At 51.0% G+C, this 17,116-nt stretch overlaps 3 protein-coding genes across 3 annotated transcripts; 2 read left to right on the forward strand and 1 right to left on the reverse strand.

Moving 5' to 3' along the window:
* Positions 1 to 2,040: 2,040 nt before the first annotated feature.
* Positions 2,041 to 2,379, forward strand: CIMIP3 (ciliary microtubule inner protein 3). Its single transcript, XM_065740171.1, has one exon. It carries the CDS (start codon positions 2,041 to 2,043, stop codon positions 2,377 to 2,379), a length of 339 nt encoding a protein of 112 aa, XP_065596243.1.
* Positions 2,380 to 3,900: 1,521 nt separating this feature from the next.
* On the forward strand, positions 3,901 to 6,624 carry GUCA1A (guanylate cyclase activator 1A). The gene is made up of 4 exons (XM_065740197.1): positions 3,901 to 4,098; positions 5,175 to 5,324; positions 5,882 to 5,972; positions 6,278 to 6,624. The coding sequence occupies exons 1-4, from the start codon at positions 3,901 to 3,903 to the stop codon at positions 6,436 to 6,438; spliced, it is 600 nt and encodes a 199-aa protein (XP_065596269.1). The 3' UTR covers positions 6,439 to 6,624.
* Positions 6,625 to 11,130: 4,506 nt separating this feature from the next.
* On the reverse strand, positions 11,131 to 14,480 carry GUCA1B (guanylate cyclase activator 1B). Its single transcript, XM_065740198.1, has 4 exons — positions 14,119 to 14,480; positions 13,223 to 13,372; positions 11,806 to 11,920; positions 11,131 to 11,258 (listed from the first exon to the last, which is right to left on the reverse strand). The coding sequence occupies exons 1-4, from the start codon at positions 14,320 to 14,322 to the stop codon at positions 11,131 to 11,133; spliced, it is 597 nt and encodes a 198-aa protein (XP_065596270.1). The 5' UTR covers positions 14,323 to 14,480.
* Between the last annotated feature and the right edge of the window lie 2,636 nt (positions 14,481 to 17,116).

Below are 17,116 nucleotides of genomic sequence, written 5' to 3' on the forward strand. Positions count from 1 at the left end.
GAGGTTCCCCTGCCAGACCCTTTTGGGAGATGAAAGTCATGCAATGAAGCAGCTTGTGGCAAAAGGAATAGTGGGTCCATGCTGCCAGAGCCATGATGGTGGTGGCAGAGCAGCCCTGGCTGAACCCTGCTCCCTGGGCATCCATTGTCTGGGGTCACCACCCTGGTGACACCACAATGGCCCCAGTGGCCATAGTGCTGGGAGGGCTTTGCTAATAGGACCTGGTGGTTCCAAGGAGATGGAGCATCCCTGCCCCACTGTGTGAGTGTGTGGCAGTCCCTGTGCAGGGACAGTGACGACCTGCTGGGTTGGGGTGGCTGCTGTCAGCAGGGCAACCCTGCAGGAAAACTCCGGTAATTCAGCCTTGCCCCTGTGACCCCACCTGTGGGGATCTTCTCTGGGAGTCAACAGGCAATGTGGGAGGGATTAGAGGTCTTTAAATGCATGGTTGAACAAAATAGGATTGCACAGGACTCTTAATCCCTGCTAGGGCTCTGGCAGCGCCATAAATAGGGCTGTGGACGTGGAACTGGTGCTTCCCCTCCGTGATCACGTAAGCAAGTGTGCCCACACGGGCACGAGGGATGTTTCAGTGCCCCACAGGGTGAGGAGGAAGCCCCAGGGCAGGTGAACCCATGGCATGAGCAAAGCCCAGAGCTCAGCACTCCCCAGCCCAGAATCCTGCCCATCACTGCCCCGTATCGCAAGCCTTGCACATCTCAAAGGCATCTCCATGACTTAGCAGTTAGGTTTTCAAAGCAGCTAGGGCCTTACCCACACACCCCAAATGCTCTGCTTTAATAATGCTAATGCCTCCCTGCTGGGTGGGTGCAGTTGCAGCCGCTCAGTCGTGTGCATACTTGTCTGTTATCTGCCAAAGCCCACAAGGCGAGAAGCTGTAATCATGCGTGTGTGTGACTGCGATGGGTGCTGAGCAAACCTCAGGAGCAGGGATCCACAAATCATAGAGCACGGTCTGCTCTTACATCTTCTGGTCCCAAAACCCCAGGACTTTGCCTCCCACGCTGGGTGCTGGCTGTTTTCTTGCAGGAGGGACAGCCCATGCTGAGCTCCTGCCACAGGGACCTGCAGGCCCCAGGGAGATTGCTGCACCTGGGAAATAAGTGACAAAAAGAGGGATTAGCCTGGGGGATCTCATCGTTTCCCTCTGAGGCTGATTTCTATAAATGATTCACTGGTGTTCCCCTCGTAATAGGTTTAGCAGTTGCTGTTCAGAGCCAGATACGCAGAACCAAAATAGAGCACCAAGTAAGCCAGGGCGTCACGGAAACTGGGAAACCTCTTTACGTGGTTAAAAATAAATTCAGACAGCAAGGAGTTTATTTAGGATGCCCAGAAGTAAATAGGATAATTGCTGGGGAAAGAGCCAGTTTCCATCGGCACAGAGCTGCCATCAATGAAAGCAAGATAACTGAGTCATGGTTAAATAACCATGGCAAAAGAAGCCGGAGTCAGGCTCAGCCTTGGAGTAGCCAGGGGGCACAAGGCAGGGCTGCTGTGCTGGGGCACACTCCCACCCCACATCCTCCTGCAAAGGGCTCTCACATCTGCGTGGATGGGACGGGTGCTTTGTGCTGCTGGTGGCAGGGACAGGCTGCCCTCACTGGGTTCATCAGTCCTGTTTTCCCCTTGGCACTGCTGAGGGCTGTGCCTGCATGCTGCCCATTGCACCTTATGCACTGGGCTGGGTTAAGCTCTCAGCACGGGTAGTTGGACGCAGCTGCTGCTCTGAACAAGTTTGTATTGCTATTATTTAATAGGTGTTATGGGACCAAAGGGAAAAGCAGTGTCCCCCCAAGCAGCTTGAGGGGAGCCCAAGTCCCTCAGTGTGCTTTGGTTTATGTTGGGTCTGATTATTGGCCTCTGCTACACAACAATCACGTTGGGATGCTGAGCACTGCTGGGCTGCATGGGGGCAGCTGCAATGCGTTTGTGCACTGACAATGCATTTGTCCAACTTTTTTCAGGTGACTGAAACTCCAGAAGCCCACAGCAAAGAACCAGAAGAGAGCAAAGGGTATGGGGGAGAGCAAAGCAACACAGAGTGCCTCCTGCCCCCCACCCAACCCCAAGGGTCGGGGGTTCCCAGCGCAGCACAGCACGGAGCAGATATCAGCCTCCTGCTTCTTCCCCTTTGTCACATACACCAGGGGCCAGGAGCCCAACTCCTCCAGGTTCCTCTTCTACACCCGGCACTACTCCAACTCGTACAGCCCTTTCTACACCTCTCAGCGTCCGACCTGTGGGTACCTCTTTCACTATGACACCGATCACACCAGGAAGGTGATGGACATCCAGAGTGCTAACATCGTGAAGTGGAGACCCATCCTGACTCAAAGCCATAGAGTGGAGAAATAAACCCAAGCAGTGAGAGCAGTGGTTGGTGTGCCTCCTGCTTCCCACCCAGCAGCACAAACCAGCAGGGACACGGGCTGCAGGGCCATGGCTCTGCTCACAGGGCTGCCCTACACGGGGGGAAGTGTTGTTCCCTGTGAACGTGCTGGCACCCACAGCTCGCTTTGGTGTTGGGAAAGGAGATATTCACGGGGCTGTGGGGTGGTTGGCACAGCTCTGTGCTGCTTTCCTCGAGGCACGGGAAGCATCCCAGCCTCGTTTGCTGTTAGCAAAGCCTCTGGAAAACGTTGGTGAGCTCACACCCACCTGTAGCACACAACCCTGCCTCTCTCCATGGGCATCCAGTGACTGCAAGGCCAGGCTGAGCTTTGTGACAGGCCCAAAGCTCCACTGCACCAGGCACTGGGCACAGCAGGAGCTGAGCTGGCCACAGGCAGGAGCAGGATTAGTACATCCAATTACAGTTCCTCGATCTAATTCCTTTTTCTTAACTGTTTTGTGCTTATGTAATGCCACCTACTGTAGCAGACTTATTCCTGATTTACTTCAGTGCAGGTGCAACACCAGGCTCTGCAGGTAAAGTTGGGCTCTTTGCCTTAAAGCAGAGGTGCTGCAGGGCAGGCTCCCCACGGGCAGCTCCTCAATGGCAGTGCAAGCAGAGGGCCCATGCCACATCCTCAGGATATGCCCTGTGATCTCCCAGTCCTCCTCTGGGTGCTGTGAGGGTGGGCATGGGACGTGCAGTGGGGCAGGGGCTTCCATGCACTGCTCCTGGCAGCTGCGTTCACTCTCACTCTTTGCCATTCAAAGGAGTGGTGGAGTTGTGTCCACTTCAGCACTCCGAATATGCCCTAACAGAGGATCCCTGATAGGAACCAGGATGGAAATTTCCCTCTCTAAATATCAAACTGATTTCCCACCTGGGAATCCTCCAGCAGAATAAGGCTGAGGAGGAGCAAAAGGGCGACACCACCACCAGAACCACTGAGTGCTTTTCTCTCTCTGACACTGATTTTGGTGCAAAAGCTGTTGTTCATGTGAGCCCACAGAAAACTGTAAGTGAAGTGGATTAGGAGCTTACACCGTCATGGAGCAAATTCTGCCCTTCTAATCTTCTGCTGGGCTGTAATCTGCAAGACTTTCCCATTTTACCTCCTTTCTATTTTAAACCTGAATGCTTAATGCTCCTGGTAGGGGTCTATCCTGCTCCTCATTGGCTGAGAGAGGATTTGCTGGTACTTAAATGGCACCCTCTGCTCCACACCTTTGTGCTTTTTGGGTGTCGTGCTTTTACATTTGCAAGGAGAGAGAGAGGAACCTGAGTCCATCACCACCACCACCGGACTGGGACCAGCACGGGGCACTTCAAAGGTGAGAAGGAGAACTTCAAAGAAAGCCCCAAAACTTCAGAACCCATCCACCAACCTGAGAACCCCTCCACCAACCTGAGAACCCCTCCACCAACCTGAGAACTCACCCATCAACCCCAGAACTCACCCAGCACCCACAGTGCTCTGTGTGGAGATGGGGAACATGGATGGGAAAGCAGTGGAGGAGCTGAGTGCCACCGAGTGCCACCAGTGGTACAAGAAGTTCATGACGGAGTGTCCCTCGGGCCAGCTCACCCTCTATGAGTTCAAACAGTTTTTTGGCTTGAAAAACCTGAGCCCGTCAGCGAACAAATACGTTGAGCAAATGTTTGAGACGTTTGACTTTAATAAGGTAAATATTGCCCTTTGCACTCAGCTGCTGCGGGCGGGCTGCGTGCGATCGCGGGTGCTGGCGGTGTAGGTGTGCGTCTGAAATGCGTGGCCTGATTGTCTGCAGCCTCACAGATCATAAAGTAATTAGGCAGTGTGAAGAAATGCAATAGGGCATCAGTCAGCAGAGGCTCCTCACCTGCTGACTGCTCTGGAAGAGGCTCTCCAAGGATTGATGTTTCCCTCTGAGTTTTAGGTTATTGTCGTTGTAGGGTTTTATCGGTCACACTGCAATCCCTTTAGGTGCTCTCAAACCTTCAGTGTTGTGACAGTAGGGAACAAACCAGTGGTGCAGTATAGGAGAGCAGTTGCTGAGCTCCAGAAGCACAAACAATGCTTTGTGGCACAGCTTGGGTGTGTTTTTCTGGTGTTATGAATGGAAATGGATTGCAATGTCATTGATTTTATTGCATGTGCTCTGCACTTCCTGGCAAGGAGCTGCTGTTCCCAGCAGAGGTTTGCACACAGGGCCTGAGCAGCAGTGAAACAGGGAGTATGCTTTATGCTTCGTGGGCTTAATCCCACTGAAATAATGCAATTTAGGCTATAAATCCTCTGAGTGGTTTTGCTTACACCCAGGCCCTTCGCTGCCTGGTGTTTGACTCTGTGCCTGGAAAAGGAATTGATGCTCCGGAGATCTCTATTGGGAAGGGCTCAGCAGCGATTTGCACTAATCCAGCAGTGGCAGAGCAGATGATCTTTTCTGGAACCTGCCCCGTGGGGCTTTGCTCATTGACAAAGCACCGCTTTACTCTCTCCAGAAGACTTTCCATGGTTTTGTGGTGCGTACCATTTTCCATTGAAGCCATTTGGATGGGAAGGGCACAGTACCAATATCAACATCAGTGCTATCTCCATCGCTCGGAGCAGCACAGGGAAGCAGGTCTTTGACCTCTGAATTACTGCTGCTTTGCATAGCAGGATTCCTTTAGCATGGGGAGATTTGAGGCTTGGTAATCCCTCGCCAGGTACATACGTCAAGTTTGCTCGTTACCAACACGTAATGGCTCTGTATGGATTAAATCCTTCTGCTTCCAGGATGGCTACATAGATTTCATGGAGTACGTGGCAGCCCTGAGCTTGGTCCTGAAAGGCAAGGTGGATCAGAAGCTGCGGTGGTACTTCAAACTCTATGATGTAGACGGGAACGGCTGCATTGACCGGGGAGAATTGCTTAACATTATCAAAGTGAGTGGGCACTGCTGTTCCTGCTGCTTCCACAGATGATTAGACACGGGTGGGGAGAGAGGCTGCAACAGGAACATCCCAACCTGACAGGCAGCTCCCTGTAGATCAGCAGGCACTGCCCAGTGCTCCCACTCATGCTCTGCACAGCGCTCTAGGACCTGTCTCACCCTGATCCTAACCCAACCCAACCCTGACCCTGTCCTTAGCTCCAGCCCTGAGCTGCCCCATGTCTTGGTGCACAGTGAGCCCCTCCTGATGGCACACTGTGATCGCAGCCACTGCAGCCCAGGCTGAGATAAGCACTTGAATTTAATCTAAAGATTTTCAGAGGTGAAGGGCTCCTGGCTTATCCCCAGTGTGCCCACTTAAGCTTCTAATGCCTTGAGTGCAATTCAAAGTGATTTTAATCTCCATTATTTTAGAAAAGACTTGTCCCTTTCAGAACCCAAACGTCTGGAAAAAAGTTTGTCCTCTCATGTCAGATCACTGAGCCCCTTTGTAGGGAAACAGAAACCTGCACAGCATTCAGTACCATTCTGTGTGTCCTTTCCCTCCAGGCCATCCGAGCCATCAACCGCTGCAACGAAGCCATGACAGCCGAGGAATTCACAGACATGGTGTTTGATAAAATTGATATCAACGGAGATGGTAAGGAAGCTTCCCATGCAATTCTAAGCCCTGTCCTCTCCTCCTCCTTCCCCAGAGCTCAATTTGCTGGTGCAGTTCTGGGTGTTGGGTGCCCCGGAGGAGTAGATGAGAAGGTTTGGCTCCTGCTGCCCTTCCATAGGTCCCTGTGGGCACTGTGGGGCACTGCAGTGCGGTGTTGAGCTGCAGTGTGGTTGGGCTGTGCCCATGCCATCACTCCTGGGCTGCTGTGGGGGCTGTGGGTGGAGGATGAGAGCTGCAGGTGGAGGATGAGACCTAACAAGGCCCTTCTGGATGTGTGTTTGCAGGCGAGCTCTCGCTGGAGGAGTTCATGGAGGGTGTCCAAAAGGATGAGGTGCTGCTCGACATCCTCACCCGCAGCCTGGACCTGACACACATTGTGAAATTAATCCAGAACGATGGGAAGAACCCGCACGCCCCAGAGGAGGCGGAGGAGGCTGCCCAGTAAAGTCCAGGACACTTTCCCTCAGACTTTTCTTCCCCCTTCCTTTGCGTTGTTGACACAAAATGGGCTGTGACTGCGGGAGCTGGGGGCTGTCCCAGTGCCACTGTGATGCCGTGGTGGGGCACTGGGCACCCCATGAGCACAGCGACCGATGTCCCCTCCGAACACTTCGCCCCTGTGGACACACAGCACTGCGGGGGGAGTACAGGGGTGCTGTGCAGCATGGCGTGCAGGGGACACAGCCATGCCACGCTGCTGCAGGGCTGCCAGTGCCCACCCCCCCTCGGGTGCCTCTGAAGGTGACCTACAGGGGTGTGCAGAGCCCCACCTCTGTGGGGAGGGAGAGCAGCAGCTCGCAGGGCTCAGGTACACTGCATTAGAGCAGTCAGAGCTCTCATCACACCAGTGGTCGATGCCAGCACGTGCACAGCATATGCATTGGGATGAGAGTTTGAAGACTTTGCTCCTCAGTGGGACGTCTGTGGGGTGCAGAGCTGCTGCAAGCAGGATTAGGGCACATGTCTGTCTGCAGAGACCCCCGCTGGCCCTCTGCACGGGTGGGAGTGTCCCTTCGGAGAGCAGAGTGGTGCTTGCCTGTTCCCTAACAGCAGATCTGAGATGTCTCTTTCCATAAATATTCTCAGAGTATTCTCAGTGTTTTTCCCAAAAGCAAATGGTTTTGGTCACATGTTCTCTGATGAGTTACTGTTAGATTAGCAATCGTTAGTGATAAGGCAGAAACATCTGTGAGTTATAAAAAGGAGAGAGGTGAACGCAGTGGCTTTTCTTTGTTTCAAAGCATTAAAAACACAGAATGGTGCCTTTTTTCTAACACCAGTCAGAACTTGAAGGGTATGCTCATCCCTAAAGTACCTGCAACAGTTCACAGCATCAGTAACCCGAGAGGGACCAGGTCAGGAATTTTCCTGCATGTCTTATCAGCCGTGCAACAAACCAACCCTCGCAATGCCCTGTGGCACCCTCGAGCATCCTGTGATCACCTCTGTGCAGTTGGATGTGCAGCACAACACCCCAGTTCTGGGGAGCAGGCAGCTCCAGCACCCCGACAGCAGGGTGGGCACGAGCACCATGCCCCAGGCACCCACCCAGCCCTCCCTCCATCACCCTGCGGTTTCCTCATCTCAGCACGGTGAGGCAATACAGGGCGCCAGGAAGGAGCTCCTGCTCGCCTGCAGGACTCGTTGTGTGTCTCTGGATGCTTGCAATTCACAAGCAACTTTTTTTTTTTGTCCATTTTTTTTCATGCGGGGGAATTGTACCCGGAAGCTTTTGTACTTCCAAACTTATAGCGAGCTAATAAAGGTGTTTTACAAGATCATTTCAACTGGAGCTTTTCTCTTTCAATCCACCACTCTGCTTCCAGCAGAACAGGTTAACTCTGACATGATTCAGACACAGCCTTTGTTTTTGTTCCCTTTAGGTTCCTCTTCTGCGGGAACAGCACAAAGGAGGGAGCCCCGGTCCCTCACACTCTGTGAGCAGTGCCTGCTGCTCTGGGCACTGTGCACTCAGCAGGTTTAGCTTTCCTCGAGGAGAACTCACCCCTGGGTGCTCCCAAAGCTGTTTCTCTGAGAGCTGTGCTTTACTTTCCATCATTCCCAGCCTCCTGCTCCTTTCTGTCCCGCTTCCTTCTGCCCCTGTCCACTGCTCAGAGGAGCAGAGAGCCCAGCTGTGTTCCCACATTGCCGCAAGAAGCCCCAACACACCCAATTTCAACACCACAGAAACCCCTAAAGACCAAGTTCCTCTAAAATCTGACTGGGAAACCCACCCAGCACCTTGAGTCCCTCAGCATTGCTCTCAACAGGGTGTTTTCTCAGCCTCGATGAATATAAAGTAAAAATAATGACAAACTAATATTGTGACTCCCTAATTGTGCAGAACTGCTTTATTTATGATTATTTTTTCCCAAATGGTGGCAGCTGTGCCAGAGTGATACCGCTGGGGAGCGATGTGCTGAGAGGTGGATTTTGGGTGCACCCATGGGGATACTGAAGCCCTTTCCCCTCCCAGTGCTATTCAATACAGCACTCCTAAGGGATCCCAGCTGCTCTGGGGATGAGCAGTGCACAGTTCTCCCTGGGCAGCCACCCACAGGTGAGCCTCACCTCCAGCATATGGACACAGGCAAATGAAGGGCATGGCTAAGCACTGTGTAACCACACACTGTCCTGAGTTCTCAGCTTCATGATTTCTGCTGCTCAGAGCTGTGCTCAGCACGTTCCCTCCTGCAGCATTTCAGGACACAGCCCCTCACTGTCGACCACCACTTGCAGTTGCATCACCTCCATCTCTCCAACCTGATTATTTCATCTTCAATCCCACCCAACACTGCATGCATCAAACCTCAAAGCTGATGGTAAGGAGCTCAGAAAATCAGATGGCATTTGCCCTCTCCGAGCCATCCTGTTTCCCCATTTAGACCAACAAGAAATCCGATCAACCAAATCCAATTCCAGCTGGGCTGCGAGTCTGGAAAATGGATTATGCAGAATGTCTGACTTCAGTACCTTGATGTAAGTGTGAGCTGAGTTTGGGAGGAGATCAAAGCATTTATACCTGTGGATTTAAAGAGAGGACTAAGACCAAAGCACCTTGTGATTTCTTGACAAAAGATCACAAGATTGGGAAGAGATTTTCCACTGAGCTACGCCAGCTCAATCATCACTGCAGTCCCCATCAGTGCCACTGTCCTGCAGCTGAGCCCCAGACATGGTGTGGATCCTTCCTGAGCCCTCACAGGGATGAACCAGAGCCTCCTCTGCCTCAGCCAGGCCAGCTGCTGCCCTTAACTCCCATTGCTTCCCTAAAACTCATTCAATCCATCTTAAACACCAGATCAGTGGTCACATACTCAAAAAACAACGGCTGCAAAACAACTTTTAATAAACCAACCTTTATTAAACTCACGATAGAAAATTCCTGGCGCTGCCTGCCTGGTGTTAGGATGCCCTCTACCACCCCAGTGCAGGAGTGCGTGCACAGAGGTGCCACAGCTCTGCAGCCCGTCCCTCTCGGGGAACAGAGCACCAAAACCCACAGTGTTTGGGTAAAACCTCAGCACTCAGTACGATAACTAAAGGACCACTCCAAGTTAAGAACTGCGAGAAGCAGAAGTGGAGCGTCACGTTGCCTGAGGTGCTGACACTGGGGGATTGGATTCGTGTTCTGCCATCAGAACGTTTGTCAAGAGGTTGAAAATCAGCACAGTGAATCTTTTCCCTCCAGGTCCTCATGTCAGCTGGGAGGGAGATGTTTCTTTCAGGCGGATAAACTGTTGGCTTGAATGAACCTTGAGCACTACCTTATAGCAGCATAAGTGAGGAGTCTAATCTGCTTTGATAAGCAGGCATGCCACGAGTGTATGTACAGAGAGCTCTTGGAAAGGCTGTTTCAAAGTGGAAATGTACATGCATGTGGTCTCCAGCACTGTGCTCTACCCTAAACACTTCCTCCTCTAACTGAACTGAAACATCGGTTAAGTGGACAAAACTACAAACCAGCAAAGTGGTCACCCGGTGAAAGGTACTACTGTCACAATTAAAGGCCACAAAAAAAACCCCACAGAAACAAAAAAAATAAATAAAAGAGAGAGTGCCAGCTTCTTTGTGGATGTGGCTTGGCCCGTGGGAAAAGTGAAATAGGAAAGCTCATGTTATTTTGCAGGTGAACATATTTCCTGTAAAGAAAAAATAATTTGAAAAATAAAAGAAATTGAACCAAAGAATGAGGCCAACTCAGATGCTTTCACACAGGTGTGTAGGTATACAGGCCAACTGTGAGAACAGCAGAGCTCAACCTCCAAGCTGTGCCAATTTTGTCTCTGCAGAGTGGCTAAATGAAGGTCCAGTGTAAAACCACTGTACCCCTTCAGTAACACAGCGGGTCTGCCCTGTCCCCTCCTGTTCTCCAGCCCCACCAGCAGAGCAGTGCCTCCTCCCATCGCAGTGACACTGCTGAGCTGGCCCTGCTCTTCCTGCAGCCCTCGTCCCACGTGCAAGGAGCACACCCTGCTCCACAGAGGGAGGCCCTCGCAGTGACTGCCCCCCTGCCCAGCCCACGTGCTGCCTTTTCCCCAGCTGTGTGTAGCTTTGGCTTACACTGAATATAAACCTTATCATCCGCAATACATCGGTGTTCAATCACTTTACATCAGTAGTAGCGCAATCCACTGAACACACACACTCTTCATGTACCATAACAGCACTCCAGATGGTGCAGACTGTCATCAGAGCACCCCTATTGCTGCTGCTTTTGGGTCAGCATCTGTTATCTGCACACAGCAACGATGCAGACACTGCCCTGCACGGAGATGGCACTGCCACACCAGGACTGACTTCTCATCCTCGCTCTGCTGCCCGGACCAGATGCTGCCCAGGTCCTGCTCCACTTCACCATGGAAAGTTTGTTCCTCGGGGTGTAACCAAAAACCAGAGCTGGCAAACATGGCGTTGTGTACACAGAGAGGCTTATTCACAGGCCAAAAATAGTCTCTGGGCACCAGGAGTCCTCACAGCGCATGGGTTTTAGATTGAGATACAACTTCTTCAACCACTGCAGTTTTCATCGGGATGCTGAGATTGTATTGACAAGGAAAGCCACTACACCCTGCAGTAACAGAGCCACAGCCACAGTCTGCATCACATCTTCAAGAGGCATCAAAACTGGGCCCCATCAAAACAAAGCACTCTTCCGCCTCTGCTCCAAGATCCATCCCCCGGGGTTTACATCCATTTGCAACATCTTCATCACCCACTTGTCCTTCCTGGCCCCATCAATGAACTCATCCAGGGACAGCTGCCCTGTGTGGGAGGTGAGGAGGACAGGACGGGAGACAAAACAGGACAGATCAGACACCAGAAGTGGACAACAGGAAGTGAAAACCACCTCCTGTGTTTTCCCCATACAAACTCCAGGTCAGCTGGCTAAAAGAGGACAATAATGGGGCTGTAAATCCCATCCACTCACTCCATGCCCCCTATCCCTCTGGCTAGTGTGCAGTGTCACTTCAGCTCACGTGGCTGCGCCAGATCACAAGCACACCCTGCAGGCACTGCTGGGTTTTCAGGCTGGGATGCACTCTCTGGCTGCTGTGGGCTCTCAGAGAACAAGACTGGTGCAGCATGCAGATAGAACGGTGATATTTTACATTAAAATAAGAACACATTTCCTCCTGCTGCACCAAGCTGCTCTCAGCTCTGACCATGAATAGACCAGAACCAAACCCAACTTGGCTGAGTAATGCAATAATTCTAAGTGATTTCTTGATAAACATAATTAAAACCAGCCTGCCCAGCAGAGATAATTTTTCATTATGCGTGAATGCAATCTGAGCCATCAGTTCCTTACCATCCCCATTCTCATCCACCAACTGAAATATCCTGTCCACAACCTCCTCTGGTGTGAGCAGTGGAGTCCTCTCCTCCACCTCTGACCGGCACACTTTCTTCAGCTTGTAGATGGACTGAAAAGAAGTGCACAGGTCAATAAAAAAAGGCTTGGAAAATGAAGAGCAGTGGTGAAATTCATTGTCTGACCAGTAGTGTGGAGGCCTTTTACAAAGGCTGCAGCTTTAAGCTCTTTTGAGAAAGATCCACTCCGACCTCACACTCACACACTAGGGTTTGCTTTATCTGTGCCTTGAAGCTGTTTGCTTCCCTCACAGAACCCAGTCAAAACCTCATGGCTCCTTTGCAAGGAACAAGGCAAGAATTTCAGATGGGAAAACCTGGCTTTCCAGTGGGAATTCTTCCTCAGGCTTGAGCAGAACCAAGGCCAGGCTTACCTACACCTCCCAGTCCCCCCTGGAGCTCCTGCCCAAGCTGCAAGCCCCGACCTGCAGCAGCACATCCCCCAGCTCCTGCTTCACTTTGTCATCAGAAAATGGCACATTTCAAATATTCCTCCCACGTCCGCCTGACGTGACAGCCACCTGCTCATCATTATCTCTGCTCATTAGGCTGAAGTGTTTTGTCTGATGTCTTCCCAGAGAGGGGATTAGCGAGGGCCTAGCACAGCTCTGGCCAATTCCAGTCTGACCTCAAAACCATAATTGAACCTGCCCAGGTCCAGTTCCCAGATACTCCCCACCTGTCCCTGTCCCCATCCCTGACCCTGCAGGTGACACAGTGGTTGCTATTTCCTGGCTGCTGGCTTTCCAACGTGCTTTCCACAGCTGAGCTCTTTTGTTATTGCATTTACCCCCCAGTCCTAAAATGTCATATAAGCATCAGTTAGACCTCACAGATATGGCCAGGAAAGGGTGAAGCTGGGACTGGCACATTCCCTGAGGGATTTACCTGAAGTTAAAGGCAGTTACCTGTGTCTGCCTGCTAACCCACATGCCTCCTCACACACCTTCACAGTCGCTAATTAAAACTAAGCACGGAACAGAAACCCAGAAAGGACTAATTACAAATGGGCTTTCTCTGCTAGTTTGTGCCTCCCAGCATATTCTCAGCTGCTGCACATTCAGGAAGCCTGGCTGCTGTGAGGAGCAGGGATGAAACACCCTACCCCCAGCCAGGGCAGCAGGATCTGATGTAAAACATCTACAGAGAGGTCCAAGCAGACACCCAGAGCCCACAGCACTGCTGCACCCACTGCTGGGCTCCACCAACCCCCTGACCCTTCACCAGGGTCAGGCACTGTTGCTTTGCTGCCCACGGTTGCCTTGAAACCCAGTTATCCCAAAAACTGAGTGCATCACGATGTTGCCAAAGAACTGTGATTGCTGAAATAAGTGATGAGGCAATGCTGAACTTACCTCAACAATTTCTAGCAGCTCAGGTTTGTCTATGCAGCCATTCCCATCCTTGTCATACACTTTGAACGTCCACCTCAGCTTGTGCTCCAGTTTTCCCCGTAAAACAAGATTCAAGGCAGCCACGTATTCCAGAAAATCGATGGTGTTATCCTGAAGGAAGAGGAAAGAGGAAGGCATCACTGACAACTGATAGAAAACTGCTTAGGAAACCTCTGTGCAGAACTGCCAGACCACACTCCGTGGGCTGAGGATCTGTGCCACTCTGAATAGGATCAAGAACTTTGGAAAATAAGACTGTCGAGCATCCCTTACCCATTTCAAGATGAGAAAGGCAAATGTATGGCATTACCACGGATATTTTACGCTATTTTTTGCACCAATCCATGGGAACATATAAACTGCCACTAAACCAGAAAGCCTGCTTGCCCAAGAGCCCTGGGGTGCTTCCACTTCCCTACAGCAAAGGGAACTGAAACCAGGAGCTCCAAATTAGCTGACATTCCTTTGCTTTTGAGCAACTGCAATCCATATTCTGTTAGGTGCCACCTGCACATATGTATGCACCCTTCTACAGCATATCAAGCCACTGTAACCCCATCAGAACAGACTTTTTTCCCATCCCATTCAGCCTTTGACAATTGGATGACCCTTCAGTAATACTGCCACAAATAGGGCTGCTTAACTTAAACTCTGCAGCCTGTCTACAAACACTCCAACAAGGATAGCCTGCCTTTGGTCACAAATCTATGTGAGGCCATCCCAACCCACGCAGAGCACTGCAGCACTGCCCCAGCAGAGCACAGTGATGGGTGGGAGCTGCACCTGAAGACCTGCATCTCGCAGGAGGAAAGCTGCTGAGCTCTGACAAAGCAGTGTGAGGACTCCTCTCTGCTTACCCCATTCTTATCAAAAGCTCTGAACATGTTTTCAATGTACTCTGCTGCTTCGTGGTTATCCTGGACGCCGAAGAACCTCTTGAATTCGTGCATGAAGAGGGTTCCACTGGGGCATTCAACCACAAATTTCTTATACCATTCCTGCAATTCAGCCACATCAATCTCTGTCTGCTCCCCTTCAGCGTTGGTAAACTGCTGTCCCATTTTGCTCCTTAAAGCGGGAGAGGAGAAAATCCAAAGTCCTCTGCTTGTATGGTCCTTTTAACACGTGCAGTTGCTTTTTCCTTTCCTTTTTTCCTTGCTGTCCCGTGCCTCTATTTGATGTGAATATCGTGCCTCCACTGCTCTTGCCTTTTAATTTCTCCTTCTTCCTTCCCCAGGCTGTGCCCACCTCCGAGGCTGCGTGTGCTCACTCGGTGCTCTGCACTGGGGCAGAGCAGCGTGTGGCAGCAGACATGTATAAAAATAACTAAGAACATTAGGAGATTCCCACCCATGAGCCACAGAGACCTTCAGATGTTCTGAGCTGTGCCCTATTTAGAAGCAGAAGCTCAGGGTCCTCCTTCACATTAACATGAACAATAACATTCACGCTGAGCAATTTGGGAACTGAGCTTCCCCTTACATCACCTGCAGCTCTGTTCCCTGGATGTTTTTCATTAAAAAGAAGGATAATAAGCAAGCTCCCTCAAGTTAGTTTTTCTAATGAAGTCATATAGCACCTCCTTGCAGGGAATGCTTCAACTTTTCAGTGAAATAGGGCACGTGAATGAAAAACATTAAGAGCAAAGCCTGCTACAATGCATTCAGCTCTGCTGATGTGAGAAAAGCTGCTAATGTGAATGGGACTACTGACATACAATGCTAACTGAACGCCTACCACAGGCTTAACTCTTTACAAAGTGATAAAGAATTGAATACACAGGGGTGAGTGATCCCATTTCTCCGTGATGGATATTTTCAGTGAAAAGCAATGCGTCTTCCACTTCCTTTCTATATAGAAATATGTATTTTTAAAACCCGAGGCCTCTTTATTCCTCTTCTGTGCCTTTTGCTGTTGAAGTACTTCCCACGTCCATCCATAATGCTGCCCTACTCCTGCTCTGTAGGAACCTGCTATGGGGCTGGCCACAGCCACCTGCTGCCAAAGACCCCTTCCCACCACTGTTCCCTATTCCTGCTGTGGCTACCAGCCCTGATCCTCATCATCCCAGGTGTTTTGAAACAGACCCCTTATCTGTGTCAGCTGGAAAGAAATGACCTGTAGCTAAAAATGTGCCTGAGCCAGGCTGATAGCTCGATAGGATTCTCCTTTTAAGAGGATTGGGGTAGCGTTAATAGGAAACAATAGACTCCCCATTAGAATAATATTAAAGACCATCAGGATTTAAGCTGTACTTTTTTTTTTGGAAGCAGATTGGCTTGGAAAGAAGGGTTTCTAATACGGAAAACCAGAGGTCAGCAGTCAGTCTAAAATTTGCTGCTGTGGGAGTATTTTATGTCTGCAGTGAGAATGGGGCTTCCTCTTAATCTGCTTACACCCGTCGTGAGCCGGCAGCAGCGTGCGTGTGCATGTGTGGGTATCCATGTGTGTCTGCACACAACCTGCAGAGGTGGAGCACAGCTGGAGGCTGCAGTGATTTTCAGTGTGTGAGGATGCCCAGGTGATGGATGACGGGCTCACTTTAGAGTCTTAAATGTGAAGAGGACAAAAGCTGTGTGGCTCTTCTCTTTCAGTCATATACTTTGGCTGATAACTTGGAGGAATCGTGTTTGTCCCTCTCTGCACCTAGAATAGGATCAGTCAGATTCATCCTTCCTTTAGCAAATGCTGTGGACAATTTTCAACCCCCTGAATGTGAGCTAACTCATTGGCAACGGAGCAGTGTGACACCTGAACTTCACTGGATCTCTCCACCAGTGCTCACCCTTCAGCCAGACCTGCTGGAGTGCAGCAGCCTTTGCCAACCAACCATTACTGCGGTATTTCATTTGCTGCAATCTCCATTTCTTTCACCCCATCAGAAGGCTCTGCACCATTTCGTGCAGTGCTCCCACGAGTGGTTGCATGCCGGAATGTGAGCACTGAGAGTGTGGAACAAGACTGTGCATGCCTGGGATGGTACGCTGCCTCATTGCATAATTGTGTTTTGCCTTATGGGAACTCAGCGAGCTGTTCCCAGCACAGAAAATGGCTCCTGGTTGTTTCGATGACTACAACGTTTTCAAGCTGGGAACAGAGGACTGAAGGAGACCTGGGCTACAGGGTTTGCCTGGTACTACAGCTCTTCTCAGGGCATGCAATCATGCTCATAAAAATATTGGTGTTACTTCGGTACTGAAATGAAATCTCACAGCACCTGGTAGGAAAATTCCCCTGCAGACACTTGCTGTCCCAAAGCGTGCACTCTGCAGACTGCAGACACAGCCAGCATCTCCAGGCCAGCAGGATATCACCTTGTGAAGGACAGTTCATCAACCAAAGGAGTTCTCTGCCTGCCTCCAAAACGAGATGCAGGTCACCACAATAAAGAGCCTTGTGCTGTTTGGCTCCTTGAAGGGTTCAGATCAGTGCTTCCTAGGGTGATACCACTAAGAAAATATCACATCAGAACGAGCACTTTGGGCAATGAGTTGCAGAGGGGAATATCTGATTGCACATCGCCTGAGCATCGCCCGTACGGCTGAAACACTGCAGTTTCTTCGCCGAGAGCATGGAAAAAGAGACGGCTCCTTTCCCATCAGCTCCTCAGCACAACATGCTGCCACACGCATGGAGCTCGGGGAGAAGAGCCCTGCAGAGCTCTGTGTCATGTGCCTGGCAGCCGCAGTGCTGCTCAGCAGAGGCTGAGGACGCAGCCCCTGTGACACTGGAGGTGCAGCGAGGTCTTCGCACACCCATTCCGCACTGCTGCACAGCAGCACGAGCACTCCTTGGGGTGGGCACAGCCTGCAGCATCACCAGGGCAGGGCTGGGAGCAGCTGAGCTCTGCCCAGG

This window comes from Cyrtonyx montezumae, unplaced genomic scaffold (genome assembly GCF_038088225.1).
Source record: "Cyrtonyx montezumae isolate F1298 unplaced genomic scaffold, pur_monq_1.0 scaffold_26, whole genome shotgun sequence".
In the NCBI taxonomy this organism is placed as follows: domain Eukaryota; kingdom Metazoa; phylum Chordata; class Aves; order Galliformes; family Odontophoridae; genus Cyrtonyx; species Cyrtonyx montezumae.

Coding starts and splice junctions, on each gene's coding strand:
- GUCA1A (XM_065740197.1), top strand. CDS start 3,901: ATGGGGAACATGGATGGGAAAGCAGTGGAGGAGCTGAGTGCCACCGAG. Junction 4,099..5,174: donor AGACGTTTGACTTTAATAAG/GTAAATATTGCC, acceptor TTCTGCTTCCAG/GATGGCTACATAGATTTCAT. Junction 5,973..6,277: donor AATTGATATCAACGGAGATG/GTAAGGAAGCTT, acceptor GTGTGTTTGCAG/GCGAGCTCTCGCTGGAGGAG.
- GUCA1B (XM_065740198.1), bottom strand. CDS start 14,322: ATGGGACAGCAGTTTACCAACGCTGAAGGGGAGCAGACAGAGATTGAT. Junction 13,373..14,118: donor GAGCTTTTGATAAGAATGGG/GTAAGCAGAGAG, acceptor CTCTTCCTTCAG/GATAACACCATCGATTTTCT. Junction 11,921..13,222: donor AGCTGCTAGAAATTGTTGAG/GTAAGTTCAGCA, acceptor ACTTCTTTTCAG/TCCATCTACAAGCTGAAGAA.
- CIMIP3 (XM_065740171.1), top strand. CDS start 2,041: ATGGGGGAGAGCAAAGCAACACAGAGTGCCTCCTGCCCCCCACCCAAC.